The 15758-nt window shown below is 33.1% G+C and overlaps 1 protein-coding gene across 1 annotated transcript in view; it reads right to left on the reverse strand.

Moving 5' to 3' along the window:
• Nucleotides 1-2097: 2097 nt before the first annotated feature.
• MICAL-like (protein) overlaps nucleotides 2098-15758 on the reverse strand; it is a 286832-nt gene continuing 273171 nt past the window's right edge. The window contains exons 9-12 of the mRNA XM_072523085.1: nucleotides 15146-15406; nucleotides 12121-12223; nucleotides 9173-9298; nucleotides 2098-2811 (exon numbers count right to left, since the gene is read on the reverse strand). Coding sequence (XP_072379186.1) covers nucleotides 2505-2811; nucleotides 9173-9298; nucleotides 12121-12223; nucleotides 15146-15406 — 797 coding nt within the window. The 3' untranslated portion in view covers nucleotides 2098-2504. The remainder of the gene's footprint in view (nucleotides 2812-9172; nucleotides 9299-12120; nucleotides 12224-15145; nucleotides 15407-15758) is intronic.

Consider the following 15758-nt stretch of genomic DNA (forward strand, 5'->3'; position numbering starts at 1 on the left):
TCTACGGCTTGTGTTGCCAAAGTTAGCTTTTGGCATGTCAACGAGTAGTCTCCTGAATTTCCCACTTCTTTTGGGCTTCTAATGCCTTTTCTTCTTTACTTTTTCTTTCCCTGTATTTTTTACAGGTAGTTTATACGCAAGGTGTATATTACTTTCAAAAATACGGATCTGCGCGTGTAATATTGAAAAACCGAATTCCAAAGCTTGAGGGTTTACAGTATTTTTCATTGACAAATCATTAAAGTTCTTTGAGGTAGCTCCACAAATGTAGCACTGGGATGTTGACTTTGTGTCTGTGACTACGTTGGACACCTTAGCTCAATCATACTCATTTTGATTTGGTGCTCGAACGAAAACTCCTCTTCATTTAACGTAACAATTTTATAGTTCAGTTGTTTAATGGACTCCTGCACATATTTTATCTCTTCTTTGGTTACATCCGTTGTTTCTTTTACAAATCTAAATCGAATTGGCCGGCAAAACTTTGACGAAGACGGGGTTGGATTTTGCCTTATATTTTTACTACCTTTTGTGCCACAAACAATGAGCAAAGGTACAAAGGAACTCATAAAAATGTTGGCATCTGAATCAATATCATTATTAACACTTTGTTTAAATTTGGATTGTTGGGCACCGTCACAACCCCATTTGCAAATTATCATTAAAGACTTCCTCTTTTGCTCGTTAAGTCGAATTAGCACATCTTCTAGGTATTTTGATAATCGTGTCACGGTTAGATCCATTAGGCATTGTAGGTTACTCTCTGCGTAGGTAGATGTAATTTTTAGAGATTCTTTTGGCGGATAGCACTCTTGTTTAGCTTTCAAAACAAGATCATAGCAAGGCAAATGTTTTGGATTTGTTGCTCTTATTATCTCATACTGCCGTCTCGACAGATCAGCTTTAACTAACATCTTGAGTGTTTGCAGAGGCGTCAATGGAGGTAGCTCATCCTTGTCGCAAACTTTACTGTAGGCTTTTCTATATTTACTGGCCCGTGTTGGTGAGTTCGTAATGTCGTTAAGCAATTTTGAGGCAGCTCTATGTCCTGTTGTTTGCAACACAGATTTAACAGCGTGAACAATAACTTCATTACCTACGGAATCTCTTATTTCTTCCGTTTTCCTTCGTTTACTACACTAACTTAATGCTCCAAAAGACTTGGGTGGTCGACCTTGAGGGAAAACTGTTTCAGTGGGAATCTCGAATGTTCCCTCTAACCATGATTGGTTTTTTAGGAAAACATCTAGGTGTTGCTTTTGCCCATTGTTGCTTAATTTGTGATTTTATATTAGAATATCTTTGTTTGAAGACATCTTTAGCCTCTTGGTTGTGGCCATAACGCATTAGGAGAAAATTCTCATAATGACAGGAGGCCAACTCCTGCGCTTCGGTCGCTGGTGGTGGGGATGTTATATTGTAGCTGGAACTCTTGACTCACCGGAACGGTTGATAACTTACCGTTATTTCGACTTTTTAAAAATGACTTTTGGCCGCCTAAATATCTAAAATCTATGTATGTGCGTCGCCTCGAAATACTTGTCAGATAAATACATTTACTATTATGATGGTTTTGCAGGTACCAATTTTTTATAGATAAATAAAAATATTTTTTGTTTAATTTCTACTCGGCTAATATCAGTTTTCTCTAACAAATAAATAACTTCTTGAGATCATTTTCAAGCTATAACTGCGAAATTGTTCATTTGTTTGTGACAACAAATTGTAATTTTTTTGATATTTTTAAATCATGAATGTGTTGCTTGTGTGAGTTCATTTTAAACAAGAAGTAAAAGAAATAAATTAGACTTACTCACAATCAGTTTAATTTTACTACCCAAAACGACCGGTTTCGCTTACTCCTATATCATCTGTGTAGAAAAAGTAAGTGATACGCCCATTTCAAATCGCAGTGTGCTAAAACAAACTTAACAATGTGCCAAGTCTTACGACCGCACTAATTGAAGTCTACCATTTTCTGCTAAATAAACTTTACCCAATTTGCTCGGTAGCTTTTGATGGTTCGCTTTTGTCCTAATATACCTATACGTATGTGTTATTAATAGCTACCTAAAAATAAATAGAAATAAAAAAAGGTTTTGCAAAATGTAATTTTATTATTGTAATATAAGCAACGATAAAAATCACATAACGAAAGTACAAAAAATATGATGTCTTACTAAAAATTAAAACTTAAAGCACAGCTTTCACAACAACCGAAAATAAACTAATGGCAAACAATTTCTAACACAACCTAGTATTATGAATTTGCAAAATTAATTATTTATGTTTATTTAGTAGAAGTTCATTTATTTATAGAAATAATCAACGTTTAAAATGGGATACATAAATATTTAGTATGAATAGTTTTTTTTTTAATTAAGACAAAATAAAAACTGATAACTCAAACAGATATTTTGCAGTAACTGTGATAAAATATACAAATTGACAATATCTATATTTAAAAAATAATAAGTCTAACAAAATTAAGTAATTAAGACTTCTCAAAATAAACTAAATTTTTTCTTTTTCTTCTTTTCTAGGGTACTAAAATTTTCACTGGTATCTACATCTTTGTCTACATCTAGTTTGGCTTTATCCTTATGTTTGGATTTTTTCTCCTTTTTTTGTTTCTTTTTTTCTTTAATTTTCTCTTTATTTGACGGTTCCGTTTGAGACTTGTCGGTCTCCCTACTAAGAGTAAATGAACTGAGGTGGTTACTTATGCTGTCATCTTCTTCTGCTTCACGCACCCGATCCATTTCAAGACATTCTACTATTTCATTTCGCCTTTCTACTAAGTCCACTAATCTATAATAAAAAAAAATAATTATTTAACATGAATTTAAATTTAACATCTATAAGTTGTAGATTTTTATTAGAACATGATGTTTATTGTACTCTTAGATATTGGAAGTTGCAGTTCCAATTTGTATCGTATATAAAGTAAGTGCTTCCTATTGTCGGGATACAATATATGCTAAGAGCGGAGTCCTTATAGTAGGGCCTGTACAGAAAAATGTAAGCGGCTACGGGGTAATACTGCACTTTGGTTGCATTTGGTTGCACCAATTAAAACAGGAAACCAAGTGATCCAACCAGGACAAAACAAGTGATTTAGGTACTAGAGGTATATACAAACAAAAACTTAAAATGCCAGCTTTCCATATCAGAAGGAGTCGTGTTTCTATACACAATAGCAAAAAAGTTATTCTAAATGTTTATAAGGTCAAAACTTATCACACTACCTATGAATTAACTAAATAAAATAACTCTCTCTGTTTCAATACATTCCCGCAGTATCGCTGTAATTTCATCAGTTTCTGCATAATCATTTATTAAACAATAAATCTGGGATAAACATTGAAGATTTTACAAAAAATATTGCATAAACCAATCTGAATTTTTGATTTTTTTTTTGCAAATAGTGTAGTATAGTACCCGTCTTTTCACGCAATTATAAAGCTGCAGGTTAATTTTATTAACGAAATGCGAATACAACTATGCGAAGTTTTAAATTCCATAAAAATCAGGAAGTTGGAATACTTGGGGCACATCATGAGAGGTGAAAAATACGAACTATTAAGGAATCTAATGCAAGGCAAAATCAAAGGCAGAAACAGCGTAGGAAAACGTAAAATCTCGTGGCTACGCAATCTCCTTGAATGGTTTGAATGCAGTTGAATTGAACTATTCAGGCGCGTAACCAACAAAATTATAGTTGCCAGAATGATTTCCAATCTCTGATAGGAGCGGAACTTGAAGAAGATTAATTTTGTGCAATTTATTGTTAATTTTATAACACATTTTTTGACGTGTTTTATTAATAACAAAAAAACTCAACCAAATTTTAGGAGCAAAACTATAAGTGTAGTTTTTATGTATCTCTATTACCTAAATCATTTGTCGTTTACCTGTTAGAATTGGTGTCCCTAACAACGATTTTGTCTAACATAACAAATGTTATGGTGAAATGATGTCATTTACTGAAGTGAAATCTTCCGGAAGCAATCAAAGCATCGGTTCGGCATTTCCAGGCGAAGACTAGTTCAGCCAAACACCATTACAGATTAAAAAATCAAAATAAGGTTTCAGAATCATGGAAACCTTACTGGTAAACCTATATACACATAGTTTCAAAAGTTATGCATCACCCAAAACTTTCGCTATTATTAACTATTTGCAGAAACTACTACTATAGATCATTTATAAAAAAATATATATCATACCGTTTACAGATATATTTTGTTTTATAAGAGATACTGTTTTTTTAATAAATAAAGAAAATTTGTTTTTAATTAAAATGTATTTAACAATTTTAATATCGTCCACCACGGGCATCGATGTAAGCCTGGATCCGAGCTCTAAAACTGTGGCAGATTCTTCCATTCTTCTCTACAGACAATTGCACGTTCATGATGGGTACTAGGAGGATTACTTCGGGCATTAATAGCTCTGGAGAACACATTCCATGATTTTTCAATGGGATTCATGTCTGGAGACATCGCAGGCTAATCCAAACGGCGAATACCTTCTGCCTTAAGATAGTCATTAACCGCTTGAGTGCTATGTGGGCGGGTGTTATCATCCATAAATACATAATTTTCAACCACAGCTCCTCGCCATAATCTCACATGAGGTTCTAAAATCCGTGTTATTTACCTTTGTAATGTTAGAGTCCCGTTAATAACCCCCAATTCCGTGCGTCCACCTGTCATAATACCTGCTCAAAACAAAACACTGTTATCAGCGAAAGAGTATGGGACGAGCGTTTGCTAGTAAAGCTTTTGTTGGCTCTCGCCAAATACGAATTCGCCACCTATCACTATTTAAACAGATTCTGGTCTCGTCTAAAAAAAGCACACAACTCCAAAACTGTTGAGGGAACTGTATGTGTTTTTGAGCCCACTGGAGGCGGTGCAAAATATATCTAGGTTGTAGCTGAGGAACTTTTATTGGTCGACGACTCGTCAAATCTGACTTTAAAATTCTTCTTATTGTAGCCAACGATACTCTGACTTATGTAGCATACTTAAAGTCTCTTTGGAGGGATGGAACAGACATAGAAGAATTTCTCTGAATGGAAATTCTGATATGTCTATTCTGTTGCATATTGGTAACTCGAGGTCTACCAGAGAGAATTCTATTCTATTATATCGAATTTGTCTCTATAAGCTTATTCCACATCCGTGAGACATCACTCTGAGAAACACCCACTATTTCTGCCACGAACTGCTGTGAATAACTTTCTTCAACTAAAGCGATAATAACTCTTGCACGGTCCAACTCAGAAAATAAATTACGATTCATTATAAATCACAATTTCAACAAATTTTACCAGAACAAGTTTTTCAAATTTAAAGAAAATAAAAAACCAAAATAGATGTATTTTTTATGAAAAAGGCCTATTAAATATATGCTATATTGAAACCATGTGTATATGGTCTTGAAACCATTTCCTTGTGGCATGTTTTACGCAGAATATTTGATATTTTTTGGGGGAAATCTTGGATCTCCAAAAACACAAAACTCAGAGAAATATAATCAGATATCATCTCATGTCCTTCATAGATCAACCTTTATGTTCCCACTGCAATTATGTTTATCTTATCATTAAGCACATGCTCACAGAATAACAATACTACCAGAACATTCGCACTTTCAACGACAGAAAGCTTCTGAATTTTTCAAGTCGTTTTAAAAGACATTTTATTTCGAGATAAAAAAATATATTAGTTTCTTTATAAGGCACAGAAAATATTTATTACAATTTAGTTAGCAGTAATTTTTAAACGTCGATAACTTTTAAGATTACATGCATTTGTAAACAAAAAAATATACAAAAAAAAATAAATAATATGACAAGTACTGACACAAAAACCTTAAAATTGTAGTTAAACTAAAAAATGTCATAATAAAAGTGTGTAAAAAATAGTTTTCAAAATAAAAATGCGCTTTTGTGCTGAATAAAATAACACACAAGCTATTATAAAATAATAAAGTACAACTGACACAATATTATATGTATTATAAAAATGATTACGACAAAAAAAGATTATTTTTAGAAATGTGTCATATTAATAGAGAAAAATATGCAGTAAATTACAAGGCAGACACGGGACAGTTGAGCAATATCTACTGTAATATTCTTAGTATGTTAAAATAATTTTTCTGTTTACAATTATATTTTAAATCACCCTGTATATTTTTAATGTGTAATTTTATTGTATTTTAATTGTTTCTTGGTTGTTTTTGTTTGCTTTTTATATTTAATTACTAGTGACCTAGGTGCTTTTAACCAATATTGTTAGTAATTTTTAAATATTTTACATTCTAAATCTGTAAGTAATTCATTGTTTATTCTCACCTTATATTTATACAAATTTTAACCACATTTTAGTTGTCTCCTGATGAAGCTGACAAGAAATCAGCAAATACCACCTACCACCTAGACCTACCTAGACCCACCTAGACCACCTACCCGATACACCACTATATATGTATATTGATATACCAATGAAATAAGCAATAAGTAATAAGAAAGATGAAAATCTGTACAATTATTGGAATAAATAGTCATGCTAGATATTGAACAATGGCTATGCTGAAAAATGTAAATGGTTGTTCTATTATATGAAGCGGAAACTTGTAAGACAAAAAATTACCATATAAGAAAGTTTAAAACATTAAATAAATGTTTACGAATTATATAGATACAATATTGTCTAGTCTAACAGAATCAATAATTAAATATATGATCTTTACCAGGAGGACACAAAATAAATAAAAAATGACAACAACCAAATGAAAATCGATAGGTCAGACAGACTCAGAAAACTGCGAGGGTGGTAGATTTTCATATGTTAGAAAAAAGAAGAATCGGCAAGTACCAAAACGCAGAAATAAAAAATATGAAATGGAAAAAAAATTCTGCGATAAAAATTGCAAAAGTTATGTTCCAGAAGAAAAGATAAGATAAGAAAGAAGTCCTGATATGATATAGCATAGTATGTTAAGTAACGTAATATTGAACATGCCAACCTAATTCTGAAAATTTAATAGAAAAATTTGAATAATATTCTTATTTTATGTTTTTCAAAAGTTTCAGTGTCACTGCGGAATCGGCAAATGCAATTATTTTTTTGCTCTAAACGATCTTTAAAAAAAGTGGCTAAAACTTCCATGTTGTTTTAAAACTGTTTTAACACATTCTGTAATAGCATTTTAAGGTTTTCGTTTTTGTGCACATAGTAACATCCAATCAAAAATATGCGTTAGTTACAAGTTTATTAGAACATCGAATAAAGTTTTGGAAATACAACTGCAGTACTGTATATGTCAGGAGTTTTGGACTGCAACTTTTCATTTGTGAAGTAGTTTCTGAAATAATTTTTCGGTATTTATATAAACGTCGTGATCTAACCAACTTCAAGCGATCAAATCAAATCAATAAATTTCTTTATTTAACAATCATTTTTTTTTATTGATATCAATCTTATACACGCTTTCTTCCCTCGAGGACTCTACTGAATTTTTTTCACTTGTCTCAAATATAACATTTTTAAAACACTCAAACAATTTTAGTCACTCACTATAAAAATATTGCTAATTCGTAATTACCCGGAGAACTACGAAAAAGTGTAACACATTTTCGCGAGAAATCTAAGTGAAGGTATTTGGTATTGGTTACTTAGATAAAAATATAATATGTAGAAATTTAATTACAAAAACCGAACCCGCATATTAATAGGCGAACGATGTCATCAGGCTGTGTTTATTACCCATTATGTTTAGTCTAAAATTCTGATTTCACCATACCGAACTAAGTTCAATATTGTCACGATTCTTTGTATGATACCATTATGTTATTTTCATTTCTTTATATACAAAAAAATCACAGTATGTCACAAAAAACGTAAGAAAGAACTTTGTTCGAAACTTTAACGATACTTGTAAAGTCCGTACACCGTCCTGCAGAAAACAAACCTATTTTATCCTAAATTTTAAGCATACTGCAAAATCTTCAACAAAAAACTCAAAATAAAAACAAACAGAATACGTTTTTATTGCGGAAGAATAGGACATCGGAAAGCCAATCCCAGGCAAGAAAATAAGAATGAAAGAATGAGATCAGAAGGTCGCCTAGATCTACATCCGGACGTCCTTCACGAAGTCCCACTAGAAATAATTACTTCGACGTAGTATGCACATCGAAAAGGGCGTCTTCATAACAATGACGGTGTTCTTTTTAGGCGACTCTGTTTGGAACCATAATGCCAGTACTGTAAAAGACTTGAAGAAAAGAGAATGTAACCGAAGAAGTAAGTCTCGAAATAACAGTTAAAACACAAGGAAGATAATGGTCAGACTTTCCTGGAAAATCTTAAGAAGAAAGAGTCAAATCAAAGATACTGACTTCAAATCTCTTCAATCGGAATCTTTGTATCTTTGCAATGGTTCTATCAAAAATGGAAAAGTCCCGATGTAGTACGTACAGTTCAACAATTGGTACTACCAAATTCATACATTAAAATTGTGTTGAAAGAAGCAGCCTTTCTGGAGGACATTTTAGAGTCAAAAAACACTGGCCAAAGTTCGAGACAGATTTTACAGGATCAATTGTTGCCGAGTTGTAGAAGATGCAAAAACGCAATTTATGTATCGGTGGAAAAGGTTCTAGAACAAAAATTAGTAGTAAACTGTCACGATATCGAACGACTTGCAGTGGATATTCTCGGTTCACTTCCGATGACAGAGACAAGAAACACAATGGGTGCACAGCTGTGACCTTATTGCTACTGAATATTTGAAGTAGTGCGCAACGTTCTCTATACCCAGCGCCCAGACTGGGTGCTTAACTTAACTTAAACACACAAATAAAACCACGCTTTTTTGAATACTTTGCATATTTAACAGTCTTTATAAAGAAGTGATATGATGACGTACCAAAATTCCTGAAATACACTAACTGTTAAATCAACATCACATTTTAATACTTGCTGTTCTTCCATACCTCTTCTATTTGACGATATAAATATGATGAACAGGTAAAACTACTTTTTTGAAACAAATTTGAGAAATTTCTTAAATAAGCTCTTAAACCAAAATTTCCTAAAATTCATATTTATACATAGACAATATAAAATATTTATATGATTTTGATATTTTTTACCTTTTAATTAATTCTTCTTCGCGTGCTTTATCGGAATCAGTTTTATTGGCTTCGGGCTGCATCATTAAACACCGGATTTGATATTCTACATCTGCATGCTCTTCCTCTAAACGCTGCTGCCTTCTTCTACAAGGAAAATACGTCTTATAAGATAAAGAATATTTATAACAAAAAATATTCAATCAAATTGATTTAAGTTTCTTATGAATTCGATCGTTAAAAGAACCTGACATTAATTAAGCTTATGTATGACAACATTTTTCCAGTATTGTAATTCGATTAAAAATCAGTGTTAATGACTATTAAGGACCCGAGAGGTAGTTCTTTAAGTCGTGTCGTTTTCGGTCTGCCTGTCTGGGCGATGACACTTGTAGTATCACCAAATGGGAAGGAACGGCCTGGAAAACTGCGGCAATTATCAATTCCCACGGTGCCTTACAGAAGGACTTCGGCCAGTCCATTCAAAGTGCTCTCTTGAAGTATGTTTCATCTTCTGTGGAATATTGGTATTTTTCACATGATGAATGCAAGCAAGCAATTTAAGTAAACCCAGCCTGTGAAACATGTTCACCCCTAGGAATTACGTTTAGGTGTAACAATTCATTGGAGCGAGGTGTATTAACTCGAGTTACAAACAGGAGTCACTCCACCGTGCTGCAATGCTCCAGTTCATCCCTTTCCCTCCTATTATAGCACTCTGATGCACGATAGGGGCACAACTATCAGCCAAATGCTTTTCGTGTGGGAGTCCTGGATACAAGAACTCCAACTCGATATCCTTACCCGATCAATGCAGGCTACCGTGACGCGCTCTTTTCCTGTTTCTCTAGTGACGTATCATCGAACTGAAATTGTTTGCTCGGGCCTCGAGTCTCCTCTCCGGGCTGCGCCCGGTTCGGCGACTCGATAAATAAAAACACATTTTGAAAGGTGGAAAACGTCCAGCTACAGAGCCTCAGTTCAACGAACCGGAGCAGAGCCCCGACAATGGACATCCAGGGTACAGAAGACTATATGGGAGCCGAAACCAGACTAGCCGTGAATTGAACATGTCCCATATTTATATGTTTCTATATGTCATTTTCAGATCAGTCGGCCAATAGTAAAAATCGTAGATGTTTTGAGGCGCGGCGATGAGCATCGGAATGTGCATTAGTCCACGAATAAGGCCATCGATGATAGAAAGAAATGCACTAGAGCCTCAAAATTTGATACACAGATTCCCTTGATCTAAGGAAGAACTCTATTGAACCCTATGTGGAACTAATAGGTCAAGACACATCAAATTACTAATATCTCCGGATAGAGAGGATGTAAAGTTTTGAAGCTTGGTATATCGTTCCTTTAGGACATAGATACACAAAGAATTCTGTTCAATACGTCCAATGGAAGTTCTTTATACTCTGCAGTATCGATTTATTATAATATATACAGTACGTTATGTTTTAAATTAGATATAAACTTTATAAATAGCAACACTGTGCGGTGTCGACTTGCCACGAACCTCCGTTGACCCGTCGCCAATAATTTGTCATTATACAGTGGTTGTTTAAAGCAATAATAGCGTAGATTTTTAATTTATTTTTGTAAACAACATGTCTGTTTATACGCCCGAAGAAAAGATTAAAATAATAAAATTGTTTTATGGTGGTAATTCTGAATAACAGTGCGTAGATTTATTTTCTGTTTTTTTAGGAGACCAATTCGTACAGTAAATTCATAATATTGTTAAAAATTTCACCAGAAAAAGTTGAGGCAAGAGAAAACTGAGGTGCAACAATCGAGGTAGATTCAACACGTTCAAGTAGAAGTGTTGCTAGAGAGTTATATGTTAGCAATGTTACTGTAACAAAAGTATGGAAAAAGTACGGTTACAAGAATTTTAAATTTTCGTTTTAAACGAAAACGCAGCAGCTTTATCCAGAAGACTACTTTCGAAGAATGGAGTTTTGTGAAACTCTAATAACGAAGGCTAATGATGAACCAAATTTTATTAAAAACATTTTATTTACTGATTAATCTCCTGTGTCGTTAGTGGGAGACACAATCGTTCCATTGAAGCACAGCACAGAAGTGTTGTTTACCCAACTCAACACAAAGTTAACGTCTGGATTGGCATTTTAGGAGACCACATAATAGGTCCATTTTTTATTGAGGGCAACTTGAATAGTAGAGTATACCTCGATTTGTTACAGAATCATGTTCTTCCCGCTATTCTCAGTCTTCCTGATTTAAATCTGGAGAATGTTTGGTTTCATCAAGACGGCCGTTCAGTTCACAACGCTCGAATAATTAGGGAGTACTTAAACAATACTTTCCCGAATCGAGTTATCAGTGGAACAGGCGATATTAAGTGGCCTGCCCGATATCCAGATCTTATACCCATGGACTTCTTTTTTTGGGGACATTTAAAAAAGCATCATCTACGATCATTCTGAGGCTAAAGCCCAAAATTTGGATGAAATAAAAAACCGAATAAGAGAAGTCTCCATTCCTGTTACAGCAGAAAATCTTTCATCAAAAGATCAAATATTTGAATCATTTCTGTAGGGCATAAAGAATTATTTCTTGTTTTATTATTAATTATTTTTTATTTTCAATAAGAGTATATTTTTTGTTTTATCTTTAAAAAAAATGCGCTTTTATTTTTAATTCAACCAAAAAAAGTTGTTCACATTATTATTATTAAAAACCGATACAAATTCATCGCCTTTTAAAGGTCAGGAGTATACGTAATGAAAACAAAAATCGACGTACGAAGATGCAAATCCAATGTGTTGTTATGTGTTACTAAATGGTTTTCTCGTGTTATGTATAAGTGTCAGAGGGAATCGGAGAATTACAATTACCCCGTACTAGGCAAAGTCGCCGATTTTAGCGCTTTATGTGATGTGCCATATCTAATACAAAACTTAACGTACCGTATTTGCGATATAAATTATACTTACAAATACATTAATTCCGTTTGCTTCCTAAATAATTCATTCTTTTCATTAACTAATTCGAATAATTGTAAAATTAAATCTTCTACTTCAATGGGAATATCATCATCTAAAATAAATAAAACTTTACTAAAATAGCTGCTAAACATTTTAAAAATTAAAGCTATAAATAAGAGCCCAGACGCATATGAATTGGACCAAAACCAATATGCAACACAATTTTAAGATACACAAAAAAAAAATGAGACATGGATTCCACAAGGTAAGATATTACACTCAACATTTATCTCATCTTAAATATTCAAACTTATCTCAGCATACTTCAGGCAAAGGAAAAACCACTTATTACAGTTACAAAGAAATAAAAAAGAAACCGACTTTTATGGGCAAAAGAAGAGCATCGAAACTGGGTTCAGCGTCAATCTAAGTTTGAGGTCCGCGTTGGCGATATACGATTTAGAGTTATTCGAATTATTCTCCTTCTTCTTCCTTCTTTTATGTAGGCTTTAAAGCCCGTTTCTTCTTCAATATTAGCCTCCTAAATTGTTTAAATTATCGCACAATCTTTTTCTTGGTCTGCCAATACTTCTTCGTCCATTTGGTGACTTATCTCGTGCTATTCGTACTATCCTATCCTCTGCCATTCTACTAATATGTTCGTTCCACTCCTGTTTCCGTTTTAACCCATCCATTTATGTCTTCTATATTGCATGCTCTTCTTAGTTGATTCCTATCTGTTGGCTCCCTATCCAACAGACTTTTCTCTGTTGTTTCTAGTAGTCGTCTCGTTTTAGATGTATCAGGTCTTGTCTCCGCGGTGTATTAACATACACGGCGATAGGTCTAATTGCTGCTTTATAGATTCTTGTTTTTGTGTCATGTCTTAGGTCTTTGTTCTTCCAGATTGTGTCATTAAGAGATCCCGCCGCTTTACTCGCTTAAGCTTTGTTGTCGTACTTCTTCTTCAACATCTCCGTAACTAGTTGTATCTATTCCCAGATATCTAAACCTTTCTTCTTGCTTTATTATTTTCCCATCAATTTCGATTTTACATCGTAGTGGGTATTTAGATGTCATACATTTGGTTTTTTCTGCTGATATTATCATATTGTATTTCTTGTTGTTGTACTGAAGATATGTGTTAATCTTTGAAGCTCGTCTTCTGTCTCGGCGATTAATGTGGCGTCGTTTGCATAACATAATATTTGGATTTCTTTGTTCCCCATTCTGTAACCATGACCTTTACGTACTGCTTGTATTATTTCGTCCATTATTATATTAAAGAGAAGTGGGCTTAACGAGTCACCCTGTCTGACTCCGCTTTATACTGGTATACACTGTGTTAGTTTTCCATTTATCTTTGCCTGTATTCGATTATGTAAGTAGATGTTTTCGATGGTTTGTATAATATTGATTGGTATGTTTCTTTTATACAGTAGGTGTAAGACGTCTTCGACTTGGATGCAATCGAAAGCCTTTGTCAGGTCTATAAAACATAGATATGCCGGTTTATTATTGTACTCGATGGCCTTTTCTGTGATTTGTCTTAGTACAAATACGGCGTCTACGCAGGATCTTCCGGATCTGAATCCTTATTGTTCATCTGATAAAGTGGTTAGTTTATTGATTTTGTTGGTTAGGACTTTTGTGTTAAGCTTAAGTGCGGTGTTCAGTAGATTTATACCTCTTTAATTGTTGGGGTCTTCTTTATCTCCTTTCTTCAACATTGGTGTTCAACATTAAACAGTTTTATTTAAAAAATCCCTTATAAAAGATATATATATATATATATATATATATATATATATATATATATATATATGTATATATATGTATATATATCCTTTCGGGCTACATGACAACTGAATCGGACTAAAAAGTCCATCGTCGGTGCATTTAGCTGAAATAAGCATTACCACTTTGGTGAACGCAAACGTAAATATTAAGTTTTGAAAGAGGTAATACTTATTCCAGGTAAATGCACTGATGATGAACTTTTTAGCCTGAAAACGTTCTGTAGTGATGTAGCCCGAAAGGGTCTTTTTAATTATATACCTTTTATAAAGGATTTTTAAATAAAACTTTTGTGATATATGGTATACAGCCAACTACAGGTATTTTATTTTCCTTGTGGACCACAAAGATTGTTTCAAACGAAAGGTTAAGTTTCAGACATCTGTGATGGCCTAGGGCTGTATCTCTTCCCAACAAGTACACAAGTATTTTACAAGAAGATATATTGACTTCGATTAATGATATTCAACTACCAGATGGGGGATTTATATTTATATCGAGGATTTATCACAATTAGATAATCACAATCTTATAATACTACAACGATGACAACTTTATCAACCATATAGTCACATTGGTGATAAAATTAGTGAAGAAATTTAAATGATTATATAAAACTGGACGAATAAGAAATAGTCAAAATGAAGCAAGTGCTTCATGCAAAAACTCAGGACTGATCAAAAATTATCGAATCGGTTAAGAAGATGAGACAAAGGATTAGAATGAAAAAGGTAGACTAAATAAATATTAACATTAGTTTTACACGATAAAACCTGAAACAATAAATAACTAAAGAGAAAATGTTGTCAGCGCAGATATCGACTTACCTACAATGAAGTGACAGATTAATAGCGAAGTAGAAACTATGAAAAAACTACATATAAGTTAAATAAATGAAGTGGTAAATAAATAGGTACGACGAAAATATGAAATAAATTGTAAGCTAAATATATAAACTTCAAACATTTAAAAATCGACTTAAAAATATTTGGAGATGTACGAATGAAAGAGTGCAAATTAACTGATAAAATGAATCCGCATTCACTAAAATTTAAGCATTGGCTAAATTAGGAAATTTTTGAAATATGACGAAAACAATTTCGAGTAAAAGGACAAAAAATAGTTGTACTAAAATTTATGATACATAAACTTGTTTCCACAACATCCCAACAACAAATGGTAGGAAATTCACATTTATAACGACTATACAAATTTCATTAATACAATTCTCATTTACCTGTATTCGTACCAGTATCTTCTTTTCCTTCACACTTCTCCCTTATAATTTGTTCCAATCTTACACCTTGTTTTTCTAGTCCTTGCTGTTGAATTTCGATAAACTCTAGTTCTTTTTTAATTTCTGTCATTGGGAGACATCTGATAGTTCGCTTTTGGGGAACCGGCTTTGTTGGCGCTAATCCCTTTTTTCTCTTCCATTTACCATAAGTACTCTTGTTGGGAACCGAAAGCAAATTCGAGTCCTCAATAACGGGATCATCTAAAAAAATTGAGTATCATTATAATCATTAATCTAGGAAATATATAACAAAGACTTAAAATACTATTTTAAGTCTTTAAAATTTTAAATGAACTGATAAAAACTACTCAAAAAATAAAATAGAAGAACAGCACAAATTAATATATACCGCTGAGTAGACACTTTTTAATAAATAAAGAAGAGGAAAGATGATACAGTACCTAATCGCCGGCTAGGAAGAATCAACGTTTTGTAAATACAGGATACGGTATAGCCATTTCAGGCTTATTTGCTACAATCAGGCATGCATATAATGTATATCAACTAGAATCCAATGATCAACAAGACGTCTTCTATATATTTTCCCAGCGAG

Source organism: Diabrotica undecimpunctata, chromosome 2 (genome assembly GCF_040954645.1).
Source record: "Diabrotica undecimpunctata isolate CICGRU chromosome 2, icDiaUnde3, whole genome shotgun sequence".
In the NCBI taxonomy this organism is placed as follows: Eukaryota; Metazoa; Arthropoda; class Insecta; order Coleoptera; family Chrysomelidae; genus Diabrotica; species Diabrotica undecimpunctata.